This window comes from Eucyclogobius newberryi, unplaced genomic scaffold, assembly GCF_026437365.1.
Source record: "Eucyclogobius newberryi isolate DKJ021-1_F unplaced genomic scaffold, fEucNew1.0.hap1 SCAF_21, whole genome shotgun sequence".
In the NCBI taxonomy this organism is placed as follows: domain Eukaryota; kingdom Metazoa; phylum Chordata; class Actinopteri; order Gobiiformes; family Gobiidae; genus Eucyclogobius; species Eucyclogobius newberryi.
In genome coordinates this window covers 22,755,237-22,781,815 of record NW_027315846.1, presented here as the reverse complement: position 1 = coordinate 22,781,815, position 26,579 = coordinate 22,755,237, and the positions used below count along the sequence as shown (strand labels likewise).

Genomic DNA, 26,579 nt, shown 5'->3' with positions numbered 1-26,579 from the left:
GGCCCCGGTGGTCCGCACACAGACGGCGAACCTGGGCTCCAAACCGGCTCAGGAGAAGATCGGTGTGATGGTACGTGTATTTTGGCTACACACAGGTCGTGGAAGTCAGCATGCTAACGTTAGCTGCTAGTTAGCGCTTAGCATTTGCTGTCCTTGGAGGAGGAGGAGGTCAAGTTATGTCAAAATATTGGACAAGTATTGACTTAGAAACTGTAAGGAGATTGTGCTTAAAGCTAGAATAATATGTGACTAAAGTTGATTTTTTGTCAGGGTTTGTTAAAGTTGTCGTTCATCAGCTGTTTGGTTGTTAGCACAGCTGCATTTGGTCGGTCAATTCTAAGAAAAGATAACTTTTATTTTATTGATTTATTTAATCCGTCAGTTTATATTCACAGGATATATTAATACAAATAATAGCTATGCCAGTTTTTTTTTTACTAAGATCAATGGGTATTACACGCTAAAAAAATTAGACACAAACATAAAGAATCCTCACATGTTTCAGATTTGATGAAAGGGAAATGGATCAGAAATAATTTTAATACGGGCTTCTTAGAATTATAATTGTTGGGGAATGTGTGTACAAATGTTAGTAAGTTTATTATATAGATTAGTTTCTCTGTAGTGTTGCATATACTATCGAAGCCAAACAGAACCTTTATTTGCCACAGGAAATTTCAGTGTTGCAACTAAGTTCTAAGACGGCAGGAGAATAAAAATATGCAATATAAAAATCAAGATAATTGGCTTCAATCTAACTAGAATATCTGACATACTTTGAATATAGTTAAGATATAGAAAGGTGTAAAGGTGATGACATGCAGTACTTCTAAGTAAAAGGCTATACAACAATTTGGTACAATAAGTGGCTATGGTTATTGGACAGTTCAGCATAAATATGAATAAATGGCAGGCAAATTGAGGTACTGTGTGCTTACTGTAAGTTAAATGAGCTAAATAACTATTGAAATGTGGTCCATCAAGCATTGGTAAGGTAAGCTCTTTGTGCTAAGTTATGTGATCTTTTTATTAATCTTTATTTTACCTTGGGAAACGGTGCAAGATAATACACAAACATTCAAATTATATTCATGATGTTTGGCTTACTTTTTTGCCCTATACACTTGTTATCACTCGGTTACATTTTTTCTAATTGTATGTTTTTGTTTCAATCCTTAGGAAACCACCGTCGCACTGGGTTTGTTCAGCCTGGCGATCCTGGGACCATCCGGTTGGATTCTGGCCCACCTGGAGGACTACAAGAAGAAAGACTAGAATGGACTTTTCTGAGCCAAGACCATGCTGCGTAACACATACAGCGCTGTTCCTGGGACCACTAAACCCACGTCCCCCTTTACAAAACTCCTTTTATTGTGGACTTTATTCCTCATGTCAACATTCGCACAAATCCAATTCAGATGTTACATTTTGTTCAATGCATAATACATTCAACTGTTGACCTCATCTTAAGCAGTTTGTAAAATAAAATATACAGTATCATTCATGTGTATCCCACTTTTCTATCTCAGTGTAAATTTTAACCTACTTCTTCACAAGTCCTTTTGGAAGATCAATATTCACATGACATCTTGGCCTCTAGCAAAGCTTTACAACAGCTTTTTCAGACAAAGTTAAGGGGGATAAACCACATCTGCACAGCCAATCAGCACTCATCCTAAAGCATTTGTCACTTGTGGCACATGTAGTTTTCTTACAAGTTTGTGGGGGGGGGGAAAGTCTGATTTTGAGATTAACAGGACTTTTCACGAGCCAAGAACAGTTTGCCTCAAGTCACACGTACAGTGGAATACAGTTCATTACGGACTTATGTTCATTTGCTGTAATTGTTGACTCAAATTAATGTATTGTCTAACAGGAGTCTGAAGGACTCTATTCAACAACACTAACTTGAAATCATGAAATAGACTGCTCTTTTGTAGGCAACACTATGATCATGACAAGTTATGGTGTTATCCTGACACATTTGTATTGAAACACATGCATTGCCACTAGTCAAAGGCCTTTAATAGGCTACAGATCACTGCTTTAAAGACCTTGGAATCTGATTGAAACTAAAGCGGTATCTTCTTTCAAGCAAAGAACTGATTTTTTAGCATTTGATGACTGCATGTCTGATATTTAATTGAAACATTTTCTGCGGGTAAAAAACATTAATTTGAGAAAAGTAGAGTGATAGCTGTAAGTTGTGATGCCAGCTATTGATCTAACATTTGTTTTAGATGTCCAGACTGAACTCTTTTCAGCCCATGGTTAAGAGGCAACTTGTATTGCACTGAAGACTTCAGACCCACCGATCGACGCAGATGTGCAACACAATACCCATTTGTCCTGACTGTGTTGTAACATAGATAAGAGTGAACACATTTGATAGATGCAGAGCAAATATTTACACACTTTATTTTGTGAGGTCAAATTCATATAAAAAAAAAAATACACAGTAGTCCTGGGACATCAGTCACTGAATAATACTTGTATGGATGAAGGTCTTTAGAGTTTGCAGACCACAGTCAGTTGGAGAGGCAGAGATGAAGCCTGAGTGCACTGGCGGAAAAAGAACACAATATTAATGATTTGGCATCAAGAATCACTGACAAACTAGATATGCATTTGTGCATTCTGAGCTCAGTTCAAGTGTAGAAACCCTCATAATATGCTCTTCTGGAGTTGCCTGACCCGCCAGCACCGCCCACATTCTGTTTAAACGCCAAAACGTGTTGGGAATGGCTGGTCAGGCAACTTCTAGAGGACACTTCAGGTTTAAGAGGTTCACATCATGGCTCAGTAGTAACACACAGTTCCACACATTCATACACAATCTTGCTTCTCAGGCATAATCACTGGCTTGTGCAGGGCTCAAGCTCAGATTTGGCTACTCATCATCACAGACTCACGTTACGTGCGTGAATCTCAGACGGGGCGCTTGAATGACTGAAATCGACAGTCCCAAGAGCCCGCAAAAATACTGCAGTACCTCGTCCTTTCCTGCTCCAGCGGGGAAGTGAGACGAGGACGGAGTAGCTGCAGCTTCTCTCCAAATCTGGTGAATGGGGCAAGCGGTGTTTGCCTGTAAATGAAGAGAAAGAGACACATATTAAACATTTCCTTATTAGATTTTAGCTCAACGTTTCAAAAACAGAAAACCCGGACAATAGAAAAGACCAGCAATAATTACCCTTTAGATTTTAAGTACTAACTTGATGAGTAATTCCGTCAAGGTAAAAAAAAAAACGTGTCTTTCCTTTCGACTTCCTTTTCCGGTTTCCTGCGGAAATTTGTCTACGCAGACTTTAAGCATTACTGCCCCCTACTGCTCTGCAGCGTGGATGCCGTCCCCTTCTTGCGTGAGTAATGGTCATATTATATCATTTTAAATAAGAATATTAAGCGGCACATTGTCATTATAGAGCAAAGAAAAATCCAGCACTGTTTTTACGACGGTAACACGCGTCATTCTTCAATATTATCTTTGTTTTTAACAGTCACTTCCTCCCCAGTCCAGTAGGCGTCAGTAAGCGCGCGCGTAGGGTCATGCGTAAAGACGAAGAAGAAGAAGAAGAAGAAGAAGACAATCACATGACCGCGGTGTTTGTGCAGTGCCAAACTTTCAACTCCAACAGCGCCCCAAACAAGGCAAAAGAGGTGTGTACTGCCAATGGACAATCATGCACAAATCTACTGCTATGTGTTGCTACTGACACAAGTGTATTTTTAACGACTTAAATTGTTTTAATAATCAATCATTTGCGAGTTGGCAGCATGGATTTATAATATGAACATGTTTGGGACCATAATGACATGTGTTATTGCGTTGGAAATCCCAGTGATGTCTCATTGCAAGTAAAAGGTTTGCATTTTTGTGACTGCAGTTGCTCCTTTGGTTCAGGTGATCATGAGGCTTGTCATTCTGGACGACTATGACCTGGCCAGTGAGTGGGCAGCCAAGTACATCCGCAACAGAATCCTCCAGTTCCGACCCTGTGCTGAGAAATACTTCACTTTAGGACTGCCGACTGGTGAGTGCAGCTGTCACAACTCTTTTTCTACTTGTCTACGTCATTTGTAACTTTTCCTTTTCTTCTCTTCTTCCACATCTGTAGGGAGCACCCCATTTGGCTGTTACAAGAAGCTTATTGAATACTACAAAAATGGGGATATTTCATTTAAATACGTGAAAACTTTCAACATGGATGAATATGTAGGTAAGTCAATAATCAATGACCTAAGGATGCCAATGGTCACATGATGCTTCCTCTGTTTTCTATTTCTGTCTTTAGTTGTGTTGTTTTTAACAGGGTTCCCATGAGAAAGAGAGTTTTTCTCTTTGGGCTTTCCCTGTATAAATTAAACACATTAAATAAATAATATTCAAAGTGGCAGATAGGGCTCTAATGATTATTTTAGCAGTCGACCTGTTTTTACCCGATTAAGATGTAAAGTCAAACTATTATTTCTTCCATACATTGATAATTTTAAAATACATTATCAACAAAATAACATTTGAAATGTGGTGACTGAAGGTTTCTAGATGTGAGAATATTTACAAATAAAGTCTGACTTTGATGAAAATCATTTTGATTTACATTATCTCAAATGTAAAGCATCTTTTTTGTAAAAGTGCTGTATAAGTTATGTATTAGTATTAATATTGTTATTAAGATAAGCCTTTATTTGTCCCACAATGGGGAAGATTATTGATAATAATAATGCCCCTTTCTGTGTTATTAAAGGTCTTTTTGTAAGTGTTGAGTCTGTATAGTCCAGATAACAATTACGATTTATATGAATTATAAAAATTATAGCATAAGAGCATTTTTCATTGTCCACTGATTGTCACAATAAGTTGATACATTTTTTCAACCCTAAACTTGTTGGGTTTCAGATTATGTCAAACTAACCTTCTGACTACTTTGTTGATCAGGTTCAATATTTGTGGATTTTCCTTTTGGATAAAAATGTCATACATAATACTGGTTCTTGCCTCCATCTCCGAGAACAGCATGGTCACATTCTACGTTCTCTGCAGGTTTACCTCGCGCACACCCGGAGAGCTACCATTCTTACATGTGGAACAACTTCTTCAAGCACATCGATATAGATCCTGCCAACGCCCATGTTCTCGATGGAAATGCAGAGGACTTGAGCGCTGAATGTCAAGCTTTTGAAAAGAAGATCTCAGAGGCTGGTGGGATTGAGCTTTTTGTGGGAGGTAATATTTCAATACCAAATGTTGTGTTTTCTGTGAGAATAGTTCCGTCATGCTTTGTCTGTGCTCCTACAGGCATTGGTCCTGATGGTCACATAGCATTCAACGAGCCAGGGTCCAGTCTAGTGTCCAGAACAAGAGTGAAGACACTAGCTAAGGATACTATTGTTGCTAATGCGCGGTTCTTCGGCAACGACCTGTCTAAGGTTCCTTGCATGGCTCTGACTGTGGGTGTTGGAACTGTCATGGATGCTAAAGAGGCAAGTCAAATATGTTTCAATTAAAAGTAGGATTAGAGTTGCAATGTCCAATTTTTGGGCTGTGCAATAATTATTTTAATGTTTAATACGATTTTACTTCCAATCTTACCATTCGCCAGGCTGCTACAACAAGTCAACGTTACAATTTAGAGCCTGGCACTACAATTCAAAACATTGTAAAACAAAATTGTGAGATCAAAATACACTTTATTTCCATATGCAAAATTATATATATTTTGCATGTGAATATATATATTTAAAAAGGGTCAAGAAATTCTCATCAAGTCTTATTGTTTTCCCTACATGTGATGTTTTCCTGTTGGTTCAGGTGATGATTCTAATCACAGGAGCACACAAAGCCTTTGCTCTGTACAAAGCCATAGAAGAAGGGGTCAACCACATGTGGACAGTGTCTGCCTTCCAGCAGCATCCCCGGACCATCTTTGTTTGTGATGAAGACGCCACACTGGAGTTACGAGTTAAAACCGTCAAATACTTTAAAGGTACAACGACAACCATTTTAAAAGCTTCACATAAAAGTACAGAACTCATCATTTAACAGTGTTTACTAATTTACAAAACATCTATCTGTATTTTGGATGGTGGGTTTTCGGTTTGCATGCATGTTTCAGAATTTATTTTATTTATTTTGCGCAATGTGAAAATTAGTAAATGGCATGGAATCACTATTTGGAAATATGTTTTTGACTTTTTCATGGCTTTATTATTGAACCTTTGTATTGTTTCTCTTTAAGGTCTGATGCACGTCCATAACAAGCTGGTGGACCCTGTTCTTAGCATTAAGGACCAGTAACATCGTGTCAGTACAGTATTGGTACAAGGAGTCATCAGTGAAGACTGTTTCCTGTGATCATGACTGTGATGATTCTTACCTTTGTCTGTTACAATGTTAGGTTTTTGTAAATGGGTGTTGTTTACTCTTTCAAGTTCTTTTGGGGAAACTTTTCTTGAATGTTTGTTACATTGTAAGAATTTTAGAAACTTTTGTCAAACATGCCTTAGATTATAAATGATCTTTATACATGATTTCAATGCTGGCCATGATTGCCTTTTAGTATTTGATTAAAACATACTGAATGAACACAGTTTGACAGGTTGTTGGCAAACCTGCTGTTAATTTAGCATTCCTGAGGCCATTTTCGTTGTTTTTGCTCATACTGTGCATTCTTAAAACACAATTTCTTAAAAAAAATAAATGTAGACTTCTTGTTCCTGAGTGTTTTTACCAAGTATCCTTTTGATATGGTTATTTTGTAAATATGAATAAAGTCCTAGAATGTAAGGCCTTTTTGTTTAAAGAATTGTACTCCCTCTTTGAAGCATTCATTTCGTTTTCAGTTTCAGCTTTCTGTCTGCCCAGTATTTCACAAGTGAGTTTCAGTTTCCATGACAACACATTCACACAAGCACAGATATCCAGTTACGCCATAATTAATTATGCGAACGTTTCGTCACCGCCCTCTTGTTGTGGTCACTAAACCAGGAGCTGGCGCTGATTGGCTACCTGGACTCTGACGTAACTTCCTTCCCACGTGGTACGCGCCCAATCTCCCGCCCGGAATTGTTTACTGCGAATTCCTCTGTCCTGCTCCGTCTCGAATCCCCGCTGCAAGTCCTTTGTTTCTTGAAGCCTTTTCCAACACGACAATGGCGGAAAATAACGACAACTCAAACGGAGACGAGTTACCGACTGTGGATGAGAGCTTTTTGGAGGAGGCTTTGTGTGTTCTGGCCGGCAGTGACCCGGAAAACTGCTCCTATTCCCGGGTAAGTACTGTTTTATGCACGTCCTCTTACACCCGCGCACTTCTGCTCCTTGTTTAACTCGTTGCCGATCTGCTCTTTACTTTATCAATGCAGTGTAAGAATGTAGTGTGTTTACAGTTACATTTAAGATGATTCCTATGCATGTTTTCATTGATTCATTCACTCTAATCTAACCAAACGTAGTGATTCCATGTGAGCAATGGCAGGGCTGCAACGATTAATCGGTTGTTAATCAGTCATTTATCAATCAGAATGTTTCTTTACCTGGGACAATTTGTACAAAACGCAATTCAAGTGCTGCATGTACAATCAAAATGGAAATCACCATGCAATATGAAAGCACAAGTCAAACAATAGAAGCATAAATAATAATACATTTAAGATTTTTTATCAATAATACACTTTATTCATTAATATTCTCTCATTCTCTCTTCAATCACCATATTTCAACCGTTGTTTGGTTAAAAATGTATAAAAAAATATCAATGTACTGTAGAAAAAATGGCCAACTATTAAAAATAATAATGATAAATAATGTGTCTTGCCTTTTCTCCAGGGCTACGTGAAGCGCCAGGCGGTGTTTGCGTGTAACACTTGCACGCCTAACGCCGATGAGCCTGCCGGGGTTTGCCTCGCCTGTGCCAACAAATGCCACGAAGGCCACAACATATTTGAATTGTACACAAAGAGGTGAGCTAGTTTCCCCCGCTAAACAAACGATGCGTTTTGCTGTACAGAGGTGAGATGCTTACTTTCTTTTTTGCCAAAAGGAACTTTCGCTGCGATTGCGGGAATAGCAAGTTTGGGGGATCTAAATGCCAATTGATCCCGGTGAGTTTTGTTTCTATATTGTACTTTCAATTTAACACATTTTTGTTCAATTTAATTTGATTGTTGTCTTTAGTCCAGAGACGCAGAGAATGTGAAAAATCTATACAATCACAACTTCCATGGGAGCTACTGCACATGTGACAGATTGTACCCAGACCCAGACGGCCAGGTACTTTTCCCCAATACACCGGCTTTATAGAAAGTACTTTACAACAGTCATGTAACTTCCTTGTTTTTCACAACAGGACAGCGACGAGATGATTCAGTGTGTCGTCTGCGAGGATTGGCATCACTCCAAGGTGAGCAGATTTACATTCTGAGTTTGTCCAAAATCACACTTTTGTATAGATCTTTGGTTATGGAAGAGGGAACTTATACTATTTTATTCAGAACATGATAGAGGCTGACCAATAGAAACAGTGGGTAGAGAGAAGTAGACGTAACTACTGTAAAAGTAAAGTTCACACATTTTCTTGATAAAATGTACGTCAAATCATTTGTTGTCTGTCTTTTTACTCATTAGTTTGCTCATAATGTTACATTTGATGCATTGAGGACAAACCGAACAGGATTTTGCACGCAGAGACTGAGGCAAATTAGGAAAACGATTGGCTTGATTATAAATATCATGCGTGCGATATCTGGGAAATCGCCCTAAACTAAACCCCTATGTCAAACGTGTTTTCATTGACAGCATTTAGGTTGTGCCGTGGTGGAATCCGAGGAGCTACAAGAGATGGTCTGTGAGACTTGCATGAACAAAACACCTTTCTTATGGACCTATGCTGCACACTTGGCCGGTATGTCCTTTTCACACTCTGTTATATGCAAGAGAAGGAGATAAATAACATGATGAACGATGATAGCTTAGTTCCAATGCCTCCTTCCCTTCAGCGCCTCCTGTGGTCAACATCAGTCCTGAAGATGGAGAGGAAGAGGAGGATGTAGAGGAAAAAAAGATAGAAGTTACAGAGTCGAGCCAAAGTGCGATGGAGAATCCTTCTACCAGCGACACAAACGCAACGCAAGAGGTAAGTGCTTTATGTTTACATGGCGTTTTAAAGACACATGTCTTTAAAACCACGTTCCAAGAATTTTCCTCATCAAAAACATATGCAAAAAAAACAACATGGCCGCCTGAACAAAGTACATTTTCCCAACTTTGTGGCAGAATTATAAAATGTATTTCTTTGCCTAATTTTTGTCCCGAATTTCGCTCAAATTAACTTAATACAGTAAAATGGAAAGTAGTTTCTCCATTATTGCTCCGACTGTGCAGAGCATGGCCAGTCGGGGAGGTAAAGGACACTGTAACTCGCAACCAACCACAATTCATTTCCTCAATAGACAAACTCGAGACAACTAAGGAGAAAATAAAAGAATAATCGGTCGTGAGTGTAGCTGCAGTGTTCCTTTGGTTTATCTTTTTTTTGCTTCTGTTAACTTGATTTTCTTTTTTTTTTAGATGTCAGGTACAAACTAAATTAATGTGGACTTGTTACTTCTTACAGGAAAGAGTTTTAATTATTCACCATTCTCTCTCTTACAATATTGACACTGCTAACATTCCAAATGCGTAGTACTTCTTTCGATACCACTAGATGGAGCTGCCGGGTAATTGGTGAGTCATACTGGGAGGCTGGTCTCTTCTTCTCATCAGGGTAATTACAGGGGAAATAAGCCATGGGTCATGCTCCTCCTGCTCTGTGGACAGCTCTGGCCAGGCTTCACTGGGCAGCTTACTGTAAACTGACCCCTCTCATCATCACCCACCTCAATGTGTCACCGACTGCAGAAACTCCCCCCTCAAAATCTCTGTCATAACTCGGAGACCTTACCACTTTTTGTGCTTTCTTTTCTTTTTTAGGTAGCAGAATTTCCAAGTTCCAAACGTAAACGTGAGGAGGAGATGTCCAGTAGCTCGGCGGTGTGCAAAGTGAAGGAGCTGGAGGGCCGGGCTGCGCCGAGGCCGAGGGAAGGAGCCGTGTTCTGGCCCTACAACTGGCGCTCGCAGCTCTGCACCTGCACCAGCTGCAAGGTAGAGAAGAACAAATAAATCTAATTCTATTTGAGCTTCACAAAAAGTATAATTTGTGGTACAATATAAAACTATTGTCCTGTACAACCTAAAAAAACAGATTTTGCCCTGATCAAGTGTCATAAGCTCCTATTAAATACACAATAATGTAGAATACAATAGTAACTGTCTTTAATATCACATGTGTCTGAGTGGTTTCATCAGTCAAAACCATCTTTTCATATGTTGTGACATTCTGATTTCATGCACTGTGGTTAGTTATACACTCACTTTTTGTGCAATACTTGAACCTCAACAAAGGCATTTAAAGGCACATTCCCTGATAGTTATTAAGATAGAAAATATTATTCTCAATACGGTCACTGCACTACACATCCCTGTGGGCTTTGTAGTTCTTAACGGTGTTACTGCTGCGTTGGGGCAGAGGGCCTATGTGTCTGCACAGGTCCAGTTTCTCTTGGACCCCTCGGACACACTCGTGGCCTATGAGAGCAGAGGTTTGGAGGAGCCGTTCGGACAACACCCACTTTTAGCCTGGACGGATTCAATGAGCCACATACAACAGCTGGAGGTCATCTATGGTGAGTGTGCACGAGCCTGTGGGTCATCGCTGCTTGTACGACACAGTCCTCATGTTGACCTTTTCTAGATATTATCAGAGAAACTACTGCTATTTGTTTTGAATCAGGATTGCGTTGGCAGTGCACCTTAAACACGTCTCAGAGAAGTAACATGAGAAACTGTGTCCAGAAAAGTTAGCAGATTGCGCTTAGCATTCTAGTATTTATATATACCAATTCATGCAGTTGGATCACTTTCTCTTTCATGCCTTTGTTTGTATCTGGCACAATAAAACTCCCAAAGTCTGTGTTTGTTCTTGTAGTTGAACAGTGAGAGATAGAGCAGCTCTTCTACATTCAAATGAAAGTATTGTTTTACCCCACAGCGGTCCGTTAGTGGGCGTTCCCTCGGGTGCCGTGTGTGTGTTTCACTTTCATCCTACCCCAGGGCAGCTGTGGCTACTATAGTTAGAATACCACTACCGAGACTGAAACTCATAGAAGAATCACATGCACGTTTGTAGTCTAAACAACAGCGCAAGCATCGAATTTCCATTTATTACTTAATTAAATGCAGTTTTCGCATAATGAAAAGTGATTGTAATTCATTGCAGTGTCATTTAAGCAAGTCACACGAAATAATCCGCTGTTGTAAGTATTATTGTCCAATTTGACCATATAATAGTCTATTTTCTTTCTCCAATTAGGTGTCCAGGAGATGACTACTGCCCTCACTGCATTCTTCCAGCAGTGCGTTGACGAGGGAAAGGTGAGGAAAAAGTTTGTCTGACTGGTGTTTTGTGTGTCTTTTTTTTTTTTTTTTTTTTAACTTTCAACTGAATCCTAACATCTTCCCACGTGCTGCTTTAGGCAGTCACAGCAGAGGCCGTCCGACAGTGCTTTGAAGAGCTGAAGGAAAAGGCCCAAAAGCGACGCAGAACCAACGCTGGGAACCAATAACGCTGACGACACGCTGCTGCATCGCACGCCGGGCTCACACGGAGCGCCCCGAATGTGTCTCAATAAAAGAATGTAGAAAGCGTTTGAATGTAAAAGGCAGAAACTGTAGCATTGTCAAAGCTGACAGCATTGTAAAAAAAAGGCCTTAACTTAATGCCTTGAATTTACATTTGAGGCATTTTGATTTCATGTGCAATGTACAATACTGTGAACTGACCAAACATTAAACATATCAAAAAACCAACAGCGTAAAGACATTGAAGACGCACGTGGATTACATCATATCAAACCAGTTTATTTTTACGATGACGAGTTGACCACTGTTATGCACCCATCCAGGTGACAGTAGAAAAATAGATTCAGTGAAACTAAATGGAACTTAATATCAGTCTACAAACATGTTTTAGAATTCAACACGAGCAATCCCACATTTGAAATTGAAAAGGTGCTAAATAACACTATGTACACGAACAAGCTACATGAGAGTTCAAAGTGATGCAGGCTGGTTAGCTGGTAGAAAAGAGCTTGCATAGACATTTAAGTCACTTCTCCGATAAAGCCCAGCTGCAGGCAGGGAAGGCACTGACTTCTCTAACAGCAAAAGAGCAAAACGAAACCTTTATTCATTGGAACGTTGTCCTGGAAAATAAAACGACTAACCAACATGAACATGGGGAGGAATCTGGACCGTTGCATTTTTTTCTCATGAAGCAAGCAAGACGGAAAATAATGTCTGCTCGGCGATCTTTAAAGCAGAGGGCTTGATCTGCAGATTCTCTTTTCAGTTCGGTTACTTTTAAAGTAAAAGAAGAAAAGAAAAACACCTTTACAAAGTCACTCCACCTACAATATTGAATTGCCTTAAATGCATAACATTTAAGACCAAAATAGCTTCTTGGACACAATCTTTACGTTGTAAACCACACATTCTGGGTGAGTTCATGACAAGACAAGTTACACAGTGTTGTCCACTACAGTAAAATTACAAACCTTCAACATCCACTAAAATGTGACAGGAGCCGTTCAACTCAGACATCTGGAACTCGATTCATTATATACAAATTCATTAGAAAGGAGCCAGCATTTTGACTTTTCAATTTCATTTCCTTTTGTTCAAATGTTTGTTTTTGTCCCCTTCAACTACATGTGTGGCTCCTACAGTGCAATGATTGTGAGTGAGGCGGGGCCCGGCTACAGGGCGTGAGGAGCTCGGGTGAACTCTCAGGGTTTGGGGCTACGGCTACAACTACTTCTACTACTACTTCTTCTACTACTACTGCTGCTGCTGCTGCTGCTGCTGCAGCCGAGGAAATAAAAGTATCAAGAACATCTGCATTGATACGTGTGTAGCCCAAACTGCAGCGTGAGTCTCAGAGTAAAACAGAACAGTCAGTGTGAGAATAGTAATGACATCATACTTAGCTGAATAAAGGTTGCTAAAACTGATATTCACCAGTTAAGGCTTTAGATTGCAATATTTGATGCTGAAATAAAAGGAAAAGGAGGTCTTGATCCGGCCTGACAACAATGAGTGTGTACAGTACTGAGATTGTCGAACTCGTGTATCGAAGTCATCCTCACGAGGGTTGCAAAACCTCAGGAAATTTACATGGGAATTATTGATAATTTAAGGAGGAAAGGAAATAATGGGAATCAACACTTCTGAAGGGCATCTTTAAATAAGTGATTTAAGTGGCATTTGCAAATAAACTTAAATATAAATATCTGTCTTTCTGTCGATCTTTTACAGTCACAGTAGCATAAAAAAAGCTGCTATAGCAAAATCTGAAAAACAGTTATTTGCCAAACTTTCGGGAGAATCTAGCCACAAAACACTTAAGAAATATAGTTTAAGGCGAGGCACTATAGGCAAAACCTTTTTTTTTATTTATCAGTTTCAACATATAGGCTTTAATGTTGAAAAAAAAGTTGTCCAAGTGTCCGATCTGATTAAAAAAAAAAAAACTTATTTCATTCTCAGCCTGATTTGTTTTTAGTGAATTTTTCGGCCAATTAGTAATTCAAAATGCAACTAGTACATCAACAAAAAGAACCAATACATTTTTACTTGTCTCTTTCAATTAATCAGATTTAACGGTCCAAAATATGTGCAATTTTGGCCATTTCTACTCATAAAATGCCTTCTTTCTATATGAAAACATTTCTCTTACATTTCTGTGAGTAAACAACAGTTTCAAATTGATATATTTAAATTCAAGATTTTCCCCTCTTCAGCTGCAGTGCCTCGCATTAAAGGTTGAATGGACGATTTTTTTGGGCCCAAATCTGAGTCTTATTTCCTCGTGGCGTGGATAAATCATTAGTCCTGCCACGTATCAATCATAAAACGCACCTATCGCTCACCTGCAGCCGCGTGCGGTTCGTCCCCACGTTTCCGCGTGTCTAAGCGCATTGATCTATCATAATATAGTTCCCTCAGTGTACGGGACAAAATGAAGACGGAGAAAGACAGTTCGAGCTGACGCAGAAGTGGACAGAAATCTACAGGAGACGAGAGATGCGATGCGATCCGTCGCGCTAATAAACAAACGCACGTGTGTGTTGCATCAGTCCACACGGGGGAGTGCGCATGTGCACGGGGGAGTGGCATGAGCACGGGGGAGTGGCATGCGCACTTCTGCCTGAGTTCTCAAATCGCCGAAAAATCTTCCATTGCGCCTTTAAGTGTTAATGCAGACCAGGACAAGATGTGGCGCTCTGCAAGTTTTTGATAATTTTTGTTACTCATTCTATTTCTATTTTTTAATTGTTGTAGCTATGGAACACGTGTCTACACTTGTGTCCTTAATAAAGATGACAAGAAATGACTGAAATGGCATAAATAGCCTATAATTAACAGAAAAGTGCTTAAAAATGAGAATTTGTTACACCAACGATCCGCCCTTCGCTACTTAACAGGATTTGAAAAATAATTGTACAAAAAGCATGTTTAACTGTTCAAATATGTAAGAAATGGCTCTATAAAAGATAAGTGACTGTCATTTAGCCTCAACAGCATTCAATTTCTTTTTTCTTTTTTTTAATAGAGTTTTACCGTGAATTTTCTGCTTTTTTGCAACCCCATCCTCACAAACCTGCTTTGCTCAGATGCTAAAATAAACCGGCAGCCTTCCATTTTGATGACCATATTGTACATCATCTGCTGTAAAGCCCTGTGAAATCCACTGAATAACGAACCTGCTCCCAACGCCGGCTTCAACACTCATCTGGACGCTGGACTGTGAGCGTCCCAATCCGACACAATTATCCCACAATGACGAGCTATGGCGACCTACTTCCTGTCAAAACCTATTCCTTGTGTGGCCGGGATGCGGATCATTACACATCAACACTGCATAGCTCGCGCCAAAAGCTGTAAATAGTCAGGTGGGCAGCTAGAGGCATGCTACAGGAAGAAGCTGGAAATGTGACACACCGGGGAAACAACACAAAGCCATAATCTACATTTCATCTCTGCTGCAAGTCTCAAACCATGTGCCGTTGTTTGCTTGTGTAAACTGAGGTTGGGATCCTGCCATCTGAGCGTTCTGCTGAAGAGGAATCCATTTCTATTGAAGTCTTGTAGTGTTGTGAGCAGGCAGGTCTGACCGCTCCATGCAGACCAGCAGACTGAGGAGTTTGGGAGATCAATGAGAAGCATTGACTCTCTGGTTCTATAGTGACTGTGTGATGGATAGCACAGTGTGACAGAGGTAGGACAAAAGGACAAACTATAAATAGCTACTATCATCCCCCTTTCCCTGCTCCTCTCAAACACATTCACACAACATTTAGTGCTTTGCCATCACCGGGACAGACAGCATTAGGTTTCCCTTTTCCAAACTCAACCCCGGCTCCTCCCGGGGTTAAAGTGCTGATTTTTTATAAGGGTAATCAGGTTTGTTGGGAGAGCGTCGATCCTCGGTAACACTGTTCCTGTGGGACTGTGGGACAGGGGAGGGGCCCGACTGTTCGGCCCCCAGAACCATCTCCTCAGATGGCTCTCTGGCTCCTGTGTGCCTGTCCTCATAACTGTCCACATTTCCACTCGGGGAGCGCAGATGACCTAAGCCGTGAGTCAAGTCTGTTTCATTTGATCTCCCCCTTGGGACATGTCCCATTCTAGACTGGGCCCCAGAAGGGCTGGCGAGGACAGGCTCATGTCTCTGTGAAGTCATCCCAAGGACATCTAACCGCAGTGGGTCAGGAGCGCTCCGCCCCTGGGAGTGGCCCTGAGAGTCACAAATATAAGAGGGCTGGTAGGAGCCAGAGGTGCAGCTGTGACTGTAAAGATCGGGCCCTGGAAAAGGGGGCCGAGGGGGACCGGAGGTGGGGGTAGCAGGGCGACAGGAGAAGTCATACAGGTCAGGAAACTCCGCCTGAGCCTCCAGCTTGGGCTCAGGGGCGTGTCTTTTACAGGAGTGACCATGTCCAGGGCCGTGGCTGTGGCTGAGGCTGAGGCGAGCCGCCGGGCAGGGGCCGTGGGGCAGGTGCAGGCCTGAGGGGCCCATAGGACTGTGAGGCCCATCCCTGTCCATGTCCGCCATGTGCTGCTCCCTCAGGGACAGCACAGACACTCCCAGGGCAATATCAGGCATAAACTCCCTCATGACCGGCTCCACATTCATCTGCAGCACAAAGACACAACATCAGGACATTAGCTTTGGACACAGAGGACATTAGCTTTGGACACAGAGAACATGTGGTGAGTACAAACAGAGCACTGACCGCCTGCTGGTCCAGCAGAGCTCGCCCCATGGCCTGTGGGTTGGTGCAGTCCGGGGGCTGGGGCCTGGGCACTGAGGAGTACTCGGAGCTGCCATGTTTGGAGGACACATGTCTCTGGATGAGGGTGCGGTTACAGGGGTACGAGAAGGAGCGGGTGGGGGCGGGCATGGGCACCCGGGGCCGCCATGCACCTTTCATCTGGGCGTGGCTGGGGGTGGCAGGAGGCTGGTAGGGAGGAGGGGGAGGAGGAAGCGGAGGGTGAAAGCCTCCAACTCCTTCCATCTCAGAGAACATGCTGTCCATGGCCGGGCTGCTATTGACCCGACAGCGGCCCACCTGCCGCAAGGCCAGAATGGGACTCTCATCTCCAAATCGCTCGTCGGGAAAGAACTTGTACGGATTCTGAAACACAAAAGAGACACTAGTTTAGACACTGATCTATTGAGGCTTTCCATCCGCCCTTCAGCCACGGCTCCTCTCGTGTTTGCTCTGACCTGCAGTAGCTCCGTGGCTCCGTCTGCCAGCCCGAACTCCCGGAGCACCCTTAGCTGCAGCTCGTAGCTCACAGTGGCCCCCTCTCCACAGTTCAGGGCGTAGGCTCTCTGCACCTGCTCCGTGTGCCTCAGCTCCTGCAGTCGGCGGATCATGTCCTTCACCACGGACAGCTGAGGCACTGCAAAAGCCACACGAGGAACAGTCAATACAAATATGTGCAATCGCATAGTGAATATTCAGGGGAAACCAGCGCAAACGTACCCGGGATTTCATTTGCTACGACCGAAGGGGCGGAGGACGAACCGCTCGTCATCTGCTGGTGGTTGATCATGTGGCAGCACTGGGGGACGGCGTTGTTGACCATGTAAAGGGTGTCAGGGACGTTGGACATGCGCACGAGCCTCAAGCGCACCAGGTCCGTCTGCTCCACCATCATTTCATCCAGAACCGTCTGTAAACAGGTAGAAAAGACGGGAACTTAGAACCGTCTGAGAGTCCTGGGAGGAACTCAAGGACACGCGCGGGGCTCAGCAAATGAGTTCCACTTGACTGACAATTCATCTAATAATGGCTCTGCGGAGGGTGTGGATGTGTTCATAAATATGCATGAGTAGAAACGCTAGAAGTTGCTGGAGGGAGAGTGAAAAGTGACAAAAATTAATTACAGGCAAAGATGATGGAAGCAATTATTAATTATGAATATGAGAAGGAATAATGGCTGGATTTAGCAGCGTTGAGAAGGAGCAGATGTTTTCTAGGACGCCCTTTTCAGAGGCACTTTGATGATGTGATTGGAGGAGATAAGTTTGCGTCGGTTTGCTTTCTCCAGAGGGAATTTAATCAGTTGTCATGGCTTTTACCTTCGCCTCTTCCACGTAGGGAGAGAAGAGGCGAGGGCGCACGTAGATACCGGCGTTCTTCTGTCTCAACCAGGCGTTGGCCTTGCCCCCTTCGGCCGTAGGGAGCATGTCCAGAGGAGGGGTGCTTATCAGACCCCGCTTCAGCTGAGAGCAGGGCGGAGAATGCAGATCAATACACCGTTTCTGAAAAAAGACTCGGGCGGACTTTAATCGGATGAGAAGTACTGACCGCGTCTGTGAGCACGTCGCTGTTTGGGGGCAGGATGTGCTCCGTCCGGATGAACGGCAGGAGCGGGGACAGGATCTCCCGCAGCTCCTCCACGTCCAAGTCCCGCCTCTTCACGCCCCTTTTGTTCACACTGTGAGCCGTGCCACTCAGCAGATTGGGTTCTTCAAAAGACACACGGTCGTTTGTGAAGCTCGTTAAATCACATACTACGCCGCAAGTTTACACAGTATTTGAATGCAATTTAGATGAAATATATTCCTTTTCCTTTATGCTGATTGTGCCCTGTTCGGGAGAGTGTTCATAGACAAACTGCAGAAATAGGGACTTTGTCTGAACCTTTTGAATTATACTTGCAGTAATAATAACAGTGGGTGTAGTCATTTTCCCAACAAAACTGATTGTTTAAAGGGAGGGTCTATATCCTGCTGGCAACGGGATTTAGTCGTAGGAACTGGAACCTAAATGAGACTCACGAGAGGCTCATTCTGCTCTCTGACTGGTCAATCCTCTCCTAAACCAAAACACTAACGTCAACAGCTTCAATCAAAGTAAAGAATAAATCAAGATGATGAATTATGAATCAGTAACAGTAGCTTGAACATAAAATGGTTGAACATTATTAGTTTTATTGAGTTAACACAATGAAAACAGCACAGTTCAAAGCCCTGGAACTGGAGCAGGTTAAAACGTACCATGATGGTGATTGGACAAGAGTTATGACATAATAAACAGTCCAATACTCAAATTCAAATGAATGAGAATATTTCGAGTGTTTTGTGCAACACACTTCTAAATATTTTAGACCGCAATGATTTAGGTACGTCCACTGTAAACAACAAAATATCCCGTTGTTGAAATGAAAACTGCTCACGTTTTTGTCTTTAAAGTGCTATAAAAAAGTATTGAAATTTATATTATGAAAGTAGAACTCTCTCTCTTAAAAAAGAAAAGAAAAGTAGCACTCTTAAAGACATCTTATTTTATTTTTGTTTACACGTTCTTGTTTTATTCTATTGTTAAAGCAGTTTTTAGTGCTCCGTTTGATGTTGTTTAACACTTTGGTTAGCTTTGGCTGTTTTAACTGTGACTTAATAATATATCTTCAGCAGAATTCCGATCAGTTTTTATATTGCTAGTCACGACGTTACATAAAAAAATCAGTACAAACTATAAGACTGAAACTACTTTACACCACTTTTTAAACAATATCTTGAGCGTCAACAAAATACAAAGTAAAATAAAGCACTTTAGTCATTAGTTAGCATCTATAAATTGTCGTAGAAGTCAAATGTTCTTATTGTACAAGTAAAAATAACGTTCTAACCATCATTTACAGAGCAATAAGTCGATATAGGAATCATAGTTACACCCTTAGCAACCGCAATACTAGTCAGACAAATTGCACTTTGACTTTCTATTCCTAAAATTTGTGCCGCCCTTGTTCAGAAAGTCTTCAGTAGTGAAAAGTTGGGCATTTGATGAAAACTGGGAAGGTGGGCAGTCTCTTTGAAGGCATTAGAGGGTCATTCCACACTGCATGCTCTTACCCCGGTCTGCCATCCTCTTTATAAGCTGCTGCTCGCCCCATTTCACCACATACTTCAGAATGTCCTGCTCACTCGCCTGCCAATCAATAAAAACAAACACAATTAAAGATGCGAGGGCAAAGCGCGGACGTGCCAGGCCTCAGCGCGTCCCTGACCTGCAGGTAGTCGGACTGGATGGCGGTGAGGAGGTGCTCCTTGCTCAGCTCGTAGAGGACGTCCGACGAGACCACCTGGCTGAACTCTTCGCAGAGGAAGTGCGCGGCCTGCCTGTGGACCCACTTGGACCCGTACGGCTGCGAGCTCCACTTGAGGATGGTCACCAGGGAGTCCAGGGAGAGGCTCTCCACGATGATGTCCTCACAGCCTGGAACGCACCGGGAATAATGTTCAAATGTGAAAGCTACAGTGGCCTAACACCACACCACGCTGACAACAGACAGTAATGATTGAGCAATGATTGTTAAGGAAAAAATAAATATATTCTAATAAAATGTACTGTTTTTAAATGAAAAAAGCAAATTTATTTAGCTTCTTGTCACTTTCTAAAGCTTTCTAAACCTACATTAGCCTTGAAATATTCTTTGTTTTGTCAATGTTGAGCTTTTGTAACAGAGTCTCAAGTAACAAGTAAGTTACCTTTTAGTTTTAATATAACTGGAATTACCTAGTCAAATACTATAATAATAATAATAATGTAATAATCTCGTCATTGCATTCTCCCAGTATCGTGCAGCTCTAGTTCTAATTACCAAGTTAGTTTGTTTTTGTTAACAGTATGTACGGGAAATGAGTAAAACCACACTGTCCTGAGAGCGTGTGAAACCTTATCAAGTAATCAGTGTGAGAAGAGAAAAATAAACATATTAGCAACACTCACATCAGCGTTTGCAATATTTTAAACATCCAAATGGTCAAAGACGTGGCAAAACCAATGATGTATTTACAAAAAAATGCAACTTATGTGCAAATACTTGACGTTTTGCACTACAAAAAATAGAAAAGATTCTATTTTTCCTTTTCCTTAATTAGGGATGCCACAATATCACATTTTCAAAACGATTATTGTGAGAAGAAACATTGCGATTTAAGCATTATTCACGATTACTGACACGATGACCAAATATCTATGAAATGTTCTCCTTAATATGTGACCAGCCTAATGAACTCGAACTTTCTGAATGATAAAGTAAAATCACAAACAGTCAAATAATGAAGCTTTTTGGAGTAAACATTCTAATAGAAACGACTTCTGCTTAGACGTCTCTAATTTAAATGTTCTATCACCAGTACAAAGTTTGCACCTCTTTCCTCCAGACAGTGTTATAATATGCTAAAGCGACAACTGCCTGCGTTGTGGTGCTCCTCTGGCAGCTCCCCCCACATCCTCCTGCCCTGTCCTGGTTTCCTAAAGCAGCAGCAGCACATACCGAAGCAGCAGGCAGTGGTTTGACTTTGTAATTCAGAAATGCCTTTGATACCTCCATGTGTTCGGGGCTCGAGCTGCATCGTCCAAACCGTGAGAAGTAAACAGATAAGTAAAACGGAGAAATAAACAGAGCAGCCACGGGCGCTGACGAGAGCCTATTCACAAGCCTCGAGGGAACGAGAAAGCTGCATTTAAGCTCTTTGGTTAAAAGCCACACTCAACACTATCACTTTTATTAGATACAAAACGGCCCGCCTGTTTGAAAAATGAACACAAACACAAGACACCTACACTCTGGATAAAGATGGTGAGAACTCGGATAATCACAGGTTACGACGCACGGCTACAGCAATACTGGTATTATGAGGCAGCACTCAGCATATTTAGTAGTTTTCAATATACAATTAACAATTTGAGTTTGTATAACCGGGGCAAAGAGGTGTATAATCTCAATGGGACTCTCCTGGATAAATAAAGGTGAAATAAAAACTAAAAACAAGCACAATGTCTTTCTTTTTTTGCCCAAAAGAACGGCATGTTAGTAATGATGAAAATATTGACATACTGATCGTCAGGCTTATATAACCAGCATTTCCTATTTCTATTACCACGTGCTGAGAGAAGATACAAAATAGCTGCGTTTTGATGAATAAACTATTTGGTTTGTCAGGGTATTTAATCAAGACATCGTTAAACAGCATCACTTTGCTTATTGCGTCCATCATCGTCTCTGTCCCCAAGAAGCCCCGGATCACTGGACTTAATGACTACAGACCTGTGGCGCTGACATCATGAAGTCATTTGAGCTCCTGGTCCTCCCCCACCTCAAGTCCCTCACCTCCTCCTGCTGGACCCCCTGCAGTTCGCCTACAGAGCCAACAGGTCTGTGAATGACACCATCAACCTGGCTCTCCACTCCACCCTGCAGAACCTGGACTCCCCGGGAACCTAAGCCAGGATCCCATTTGTGGACTTCAGCTCTGCATTCAGCACCATCCTCCTGCTCTGCTCCAGGACAAGCTCTCCCAGCTCAACGTGCCTGACTCCACCTGCAGGTGGATCACTGACTTCCTGACGATCGGACGCAGTGCGTGCGGCTGGGGAAGAATGTCTCAGACACTGGGACTATCAGCACAGGAGCTCCACAGGGCTGTGTACTTTTTCCCCTTCTCTTCTCCCTGTAAACTGCTGCAGCTCCTGCCACGCCCTTCACCCATCACCCTCATTGGGCTCATCTTGGATGGGGATGAGTCTGTCTACAGGAGGGAGGTGGACCGGCTGGTGTCCTGGTGCAGCGACAACAACCTGGAGTTCAATGCCCAGAAGACAGTGGACATGATCGTGGACTTCAGGAAAGTCACAGCCCCCCAGCCCCCCCTCACAAGCTTCTATATTTAGAATATACATATCATGCCGTCTCTGTATAAAGTGTTCAATGTTTGTTGTCTGTGTTGCACCGAACCACCAGGACAAGTTCCTATGTTTGTGAATGTTTATTCATCGAAATGGCAATAAACACCTTTCTGATTCCGATTCTAAATTTAGCAAAAACGTCCCATTCATGCGCCCTCTGCCATCGATACAGTGAAAACTAATGAATAAATAATAAATAGAAGCGCTGTATAGTGACGTTATCTTACATAAACGTGAGGGGTAAAGTAGCGAGTCTGGCCACAAAAAACGGCACCAAATACACACAAAAAAAACCCAAAACCATAAACTTCCATTTGGATTCCAATGTTTTCCAAAGGTCCTTAATTCACACATTTCATTTGCCTTGCAGTTTGAGTAGAATACGTCCCGATTTCTCCTGCATTTAATGAGCAGAAGATTAGAATCCGCCTTGCATCTAACACCCGCTCGGCCCGGGCTCACTGAGGGCGCGGGAGAGTGACGGGAATATCAACGGCACTGACAGAAGCAGCGAGACGCCAACGGAGATGACATTTGAAGTCAGTGTGGCGGTTTGTTTAGCACCGAGTCTCTGGGCTGCTCATGGACTCCCAAGACGTGCTTTCAATGCTAAATTAGTGTAAAAACGAAGACTATACGTGGACTTTGTTTATACAGCTCGTCTTGGCCCTCACATTACAATACTTTGAGCCTCTCTAACAACAGTGGAACACACTTTGTAAGGCGAAGTTAACACCTGTGCTAGAAAACGACTTAAAATTCACTTTTATGGAGTGGTTTGTAATATAAAATATACACTTTCTTTAAGATATGCAAGATACGTTACGTTAAATGTATTCTGGACAGTAAAGTTCATGATCAGACCTTCAAATAAACGTCAGCTTGAAAAACAAATGATTGTCCATCATGACAAGTCGACTATGAAAAATAATCATACTCGTTTATTGATAATTGTTATTTGGACAATACAGACCCTAATAGACATATGAAAAGACCTTTTATATAACCAAGACAGTGACTTTCATCAATAATACACTTTATTTGTGAAATATTCTCTATCTTTCCTAGCCTTTTCTAGCCTTCAGTCATCATATTTCAATCTGTATTTGGTTAAAAATGTATTAAAGTATAAGTGTTTGACTAGCAGACCAATTCTTCCTTCAAACCACATTCTTTTACTGCCACATGATGTGAAACGATGCGATTTTATTAATAGTGAAGCTTGGGAACTGCAGAAAGGCCCAGGGCAGCACAAAAGCAATGTGTCAATTGGATAAAAGGGTGAAATGTCCTTCAGAACGTCATGGTTATGTTAGAAAGTTCAACTGCCCAAATATAAATACTACCAGTTTGAATCTAAATGCTATATGCCAACTGAATCCTCTTCACATTCAGATGGCAGTCACATTCTTTGTTAATTTGGTAAAAAACAAATCAGACTGCACGATTTGTCAAGAGAATGTTAAATTACCCGAATAATTGAAAAGATTGTGATTTCCAAATTGCGATTTTGAACTGATTAACCGGCTCGCCTCATTCTTTAATTAGTTCTTCTTAATAGAACCGGAGCGGCCTCAAAATGCAGAGCACGCCGCACATTTTTTAAATGAATGGGGCTTTTAATACTGGTTGCCATAGCAGTGAGATGAGGTAATAACGGCAGACAGGTCATGACGTTTAATGGGAAAAGATGACAGGGCGATGTTCCCGTCTAGCGTCTCGACAAATCTTCCCTGAGCTTAAAGTGCACAGAGCCAGAGGAGCTACAAGAGTATACAGAGAGGAGGGCATCCCACCAACAGACCACCACACACCGCTGCCACAGCCCGCCACAGGCCTCTGCCACAGCCCACAGCCCGCCTCCGCCACAGCCCACCGCCGCCACAGCCCACCGCCCGCCTCCGCCACAGCCCACCGCACGCCTCCGCCACAGCCCACCGCACGCCTCCGCCACAGCCCACCGCACGCCTCCGCCACAGCCCACCGCACGCCTCTGCCACAGCCCGCCTCTGCCACAGCCCGCCACAGCCCACCGCACGCCTCCGCCACAGCCCACCGCACGCCTCCGCCACAGCCCACCGCACGCCTCCGCCACAGCCCACCGCACGCCTCCGCCACAGCCCACCGCACGCCTCCGCCACAGCCCGCCACAGCCCACCGCACGCCTCCGCCACAGCCCGCCACAGCCCACCGCACGCCTCCGCCACAGCCCACCGCACGCCTCCGCCACAGCCCACCGCACGCCTCCGCCACAGCCCACCGCACGCCTCCGCCACAGCCCACCGCACGCCTCCGCCACAGCCCGCCACAGCCCACCGCACGCCTCCGCCACAGCCCGCCACAGCCCACCGCACGCCTCCGCCACAGCCCGCCGCACGCCTCCGCCACAGCCCGCCGCACGCCTCCGCCACAGCCCACCTCTGCCACAGCCCACCGCACGCCTCCGCCACAGCCCACCGCACGCCTCCGCCACAGCCCACCGCACGCCTCCGCCACAGCCCACCGCACGCCTCTGCCACAGCCCGCCTCTGCCACAGCCCGCCACAGCCCACCGCACGCCTCCGCCACAGCCCACCGCACGCCTCCGCCACAGCCCACCGCACGCCTCCGCCACAGCCCGCCACAGCCCACCGCACGCCTCCGCCACAGCCCGCCACAGCCCACCGCACGCCTCCGCCACAGCCCGCCGCACGCCTCCGCCACAGCCCGCCGCACGCCTCCGCCACAGCCCACCTCTGCCACAGCCCACCGCACGCCTCCGCCACAGCCCACCGCACGCCTCCGCCACAGCCCACCGCACGCCTCCGCCACAGCCCGCCACAGCCCACCGCACGCCTCCGCCACAGCCCGCCACAGCCCACCGCACGCCTCCGCCACAGCCCGCCGCACGCCTCCGCCACAGCCCGCCGCACGCCTCCGCCACAGCCCACCTCTGCCACAGCCCGCCGTACGCCTCTGCCACAGCCCGCCACAGCCCGCCGCACGCCTCTGCCACAGCCCACCGCACGCCTCTGCCACAGCCCACCGCACGCCTCTGCCACAGCCCACCGCACGCCTCTGCCACAGCCCACCGCACGCCTCTGCCACAGCCCACCGCACGCCTCTGCCACAGCCCACCGCACGCCTACAACAAGTAGATTATCTTTTTACATTTTGCTTGTTGTAAACCGCAATATTGCTCTAAAACGGCTTAATAATAGACACAGTCAGAGGTGGGCCATATATCAAAATGTTAAATATTGTGAATGCGGTTTTGAAGCTATGCTAAATTTGAATATAACATTGAGTGTTGTTTATAGTAAAAGAAACGCCACAAGGCTTTAAGGTGATATTTTTGTGATTAATTTTAAAGACGTTTCAGGTGAAAACAGGACAATACAGGATTAACTCAAACGGTGATTTTATTTTGATTTCCCATTGTCTAACACGTTACTATTTCTCCAGTTTTTCACCAGCTTTCAGAACTCAAACCTTCTAAATAATAAAGCTAAGTACTTTACGTCCAGGTGTATTTCTTAAGACTATGAATTGTTATAAAAACACTTAATTAACATCGCTTTTAAATTTTCATAACGTCCGGAGCGACCTGGCGCCTGCTCATTTCCAGTCCGGTTTGTAGCTGTGGTGTTGCGTTTTGCTACAGTCTCAGCCACGTTGGGCTTTTCAAGATGCCTCCAAGACCTTCTGAAGATTAGAATCGACGAAGTCCATAGACTCACTCTCTCCTGCAGCTTAAAAGTCCGGTATTTTTTTTATTATGCACAAAGTGAATTGCCCTGATTATTATCATTTTTAGTTCTTACGATTATCTTGCGATCACGATTATCGATTGACTGAGTAATCTCAACATAGTAACAGTAATAATTCTCGTGACAGGCCTACTGCTAGTATAGTATGATTAAATGTAATAATACAAAATATCTGAGCATTTGTGGAGGTGAAAAATGAAGCTTATGTTATTCAGGAGTGAGGAGTGTCCTGTGGTTTGAAGGAGACAGTGTAACCTTTAAACTGTGATCGTAGATGGCAGTTTAGCACTCCAGCAGCAGCAGGGCAGAATATGACTACATTCCTTAGTGGACTGATTAAGGCGTGCAGCGCAGAGGCAGAGGCAGGATAAAAATACCCGCTGGCCGGGGCAGGGTCTTGGCGGGGGAGGAGAGGGGAGATGAGGTGATGCCGTGTGGGGATGACACCATTGGCCTGCTCTGCTCTGTGCT

The 26,579-nt window shown here is 43.5% G+C and overlaps 4 protein-coding genes across 5 annotated transcripts in view; 3 read left to right on the top strand and 1 right to left on the bottom strand.

Moving 5' to 3' along the window:
• Positions 1 to 1,501, top strand: part of LOC140370358 (cytochrome c oxidase subunit 8A, mitochondrial) — a 1,614-nt gene extending 113 nt beyond the window's left edge. Inside the window, exons 1-2 of the mRNA XM_072457482.1 lie at positions 1 to 70; positions 1,180 to 1,501. The exon at positions 1 to 70 is cut by the window's left edge and continues 113 nt beyond it. Of these exons, the coding sequence (XP_072313583.1) occupies positions 1 to 70; positions 1,180 to 1,275 (166 nt within the window). The 3' untranslated portion in view covers positions 1,276 to 1,501. The remainder of the gene's footprint in view (positions 71 to 1,179) is intronic.
• A 2,381-nt stretch (positions 1,502 to 3,882) lies between these two features.
• LOC140370389 (glucosamine-6-phosphate deaminase 2) lies at positions 3,883 to 6,544 on the top strand. Its single transcript, XM_072457523.1, has 6 exons — positions 3,883 to 4,034; positions 4,119 to 4,220; positions 5,045 to 5,227; positions 5,300 to 5,484; positions 5,813 to 5,987; positions 6,240 to 6,544. The coding sequence occupies exons 1-6, from the start codon at positions 3,911 to 3,913 to the stop codon at positions 6,296 to 6,298; spliced, it is 828 nt and encodes a 275-aa protein (XP_072313624.1). The 5' UTR covers positions 3,883 to 3,910; the 3' UTR covers positions 6,299 to 6,544.
• A 442-nt stretch (positions 6,545 to 6,986) lies between these two features.
• On the top strand, positions 6,987 to 11,923 carry LOC140370917 (putative E3 ubiquitin-protein ligase UBR7). The gene is made up of 11 exons (XM_072458200.1): positions 6,987 to 7,272; positions 7,829 to 7,962; positions 8,043 to 8,103; positions 8,177 to 8,272; positions 8,349 to 8,402; positions 8,798 to 8,903; positions 8,998 to 9,134; positions 9,971 to 10,141; positions 10,566 to 10,722; positions 11,409 to 11,470; positions 11,572 to 11,923. The coding sequence occupies exons 1-11, from the start codon at positions 7,153 to 7,155 to the stop codon at positions 11,659 to 11,661; spliced, it is 1,188 nt and encodes a 395-aa protein (XP_072314301.1). The 5' UTR covers positions 6,987 to 7,152; the 3' UTR covers positions 11,662 to 11,923.
• Positions 11,924 to 11,935: 12 nt separating this feature from the next.
• The window catches only part of btbd7 (BTB (POZ) domain containing 7), a 32,284-nt gene continuing 17,640 nt past the window's right edge, over positions 11,936 to 26,579 (bottom strand). For both annotated transcript variants that reach the window (XM_072458199.1, XM_072458198.1), the window contains 8 exons: positions 19,676 to 19,884; positions 19,521 to 19,596; positions 17,974 to 18,134; positions 17,745 to 17,888; positions 17,146 to 17,335; positions 16,884 to 17,062; positions 16,390 to 16,791; positions 11,936 to 16,289 (listed from right to left, as the gene is read on the bottom strand). In XM_072458199.1, the coding sequence (XP_072314300.1) occupies positions 15,528 to 16,289; positions 16,390 to 16,791; positions 16,884 to 17,062; positions 17,146 to 17,335; positions 17,745 to 17,888; positions 17,974 to 18,134; positions 19,521 to 19,596; positions 19,676 to 19,884 (2,123 nt within the window). In that variant the 3' untranslated portion in view covers positions 11,936 to 15,527. The remainder of the gene's footprint in view (positions 16,290 to 16,389; positions 16,792 to 16,883; positions 17,063 to 17,145; positions 17,336 to 17,744; positions 17,889 to 17,973; positions 18,135 to 19,520; positions 19,597 to 19,675; positions 19,885 to 26,579) is intronic.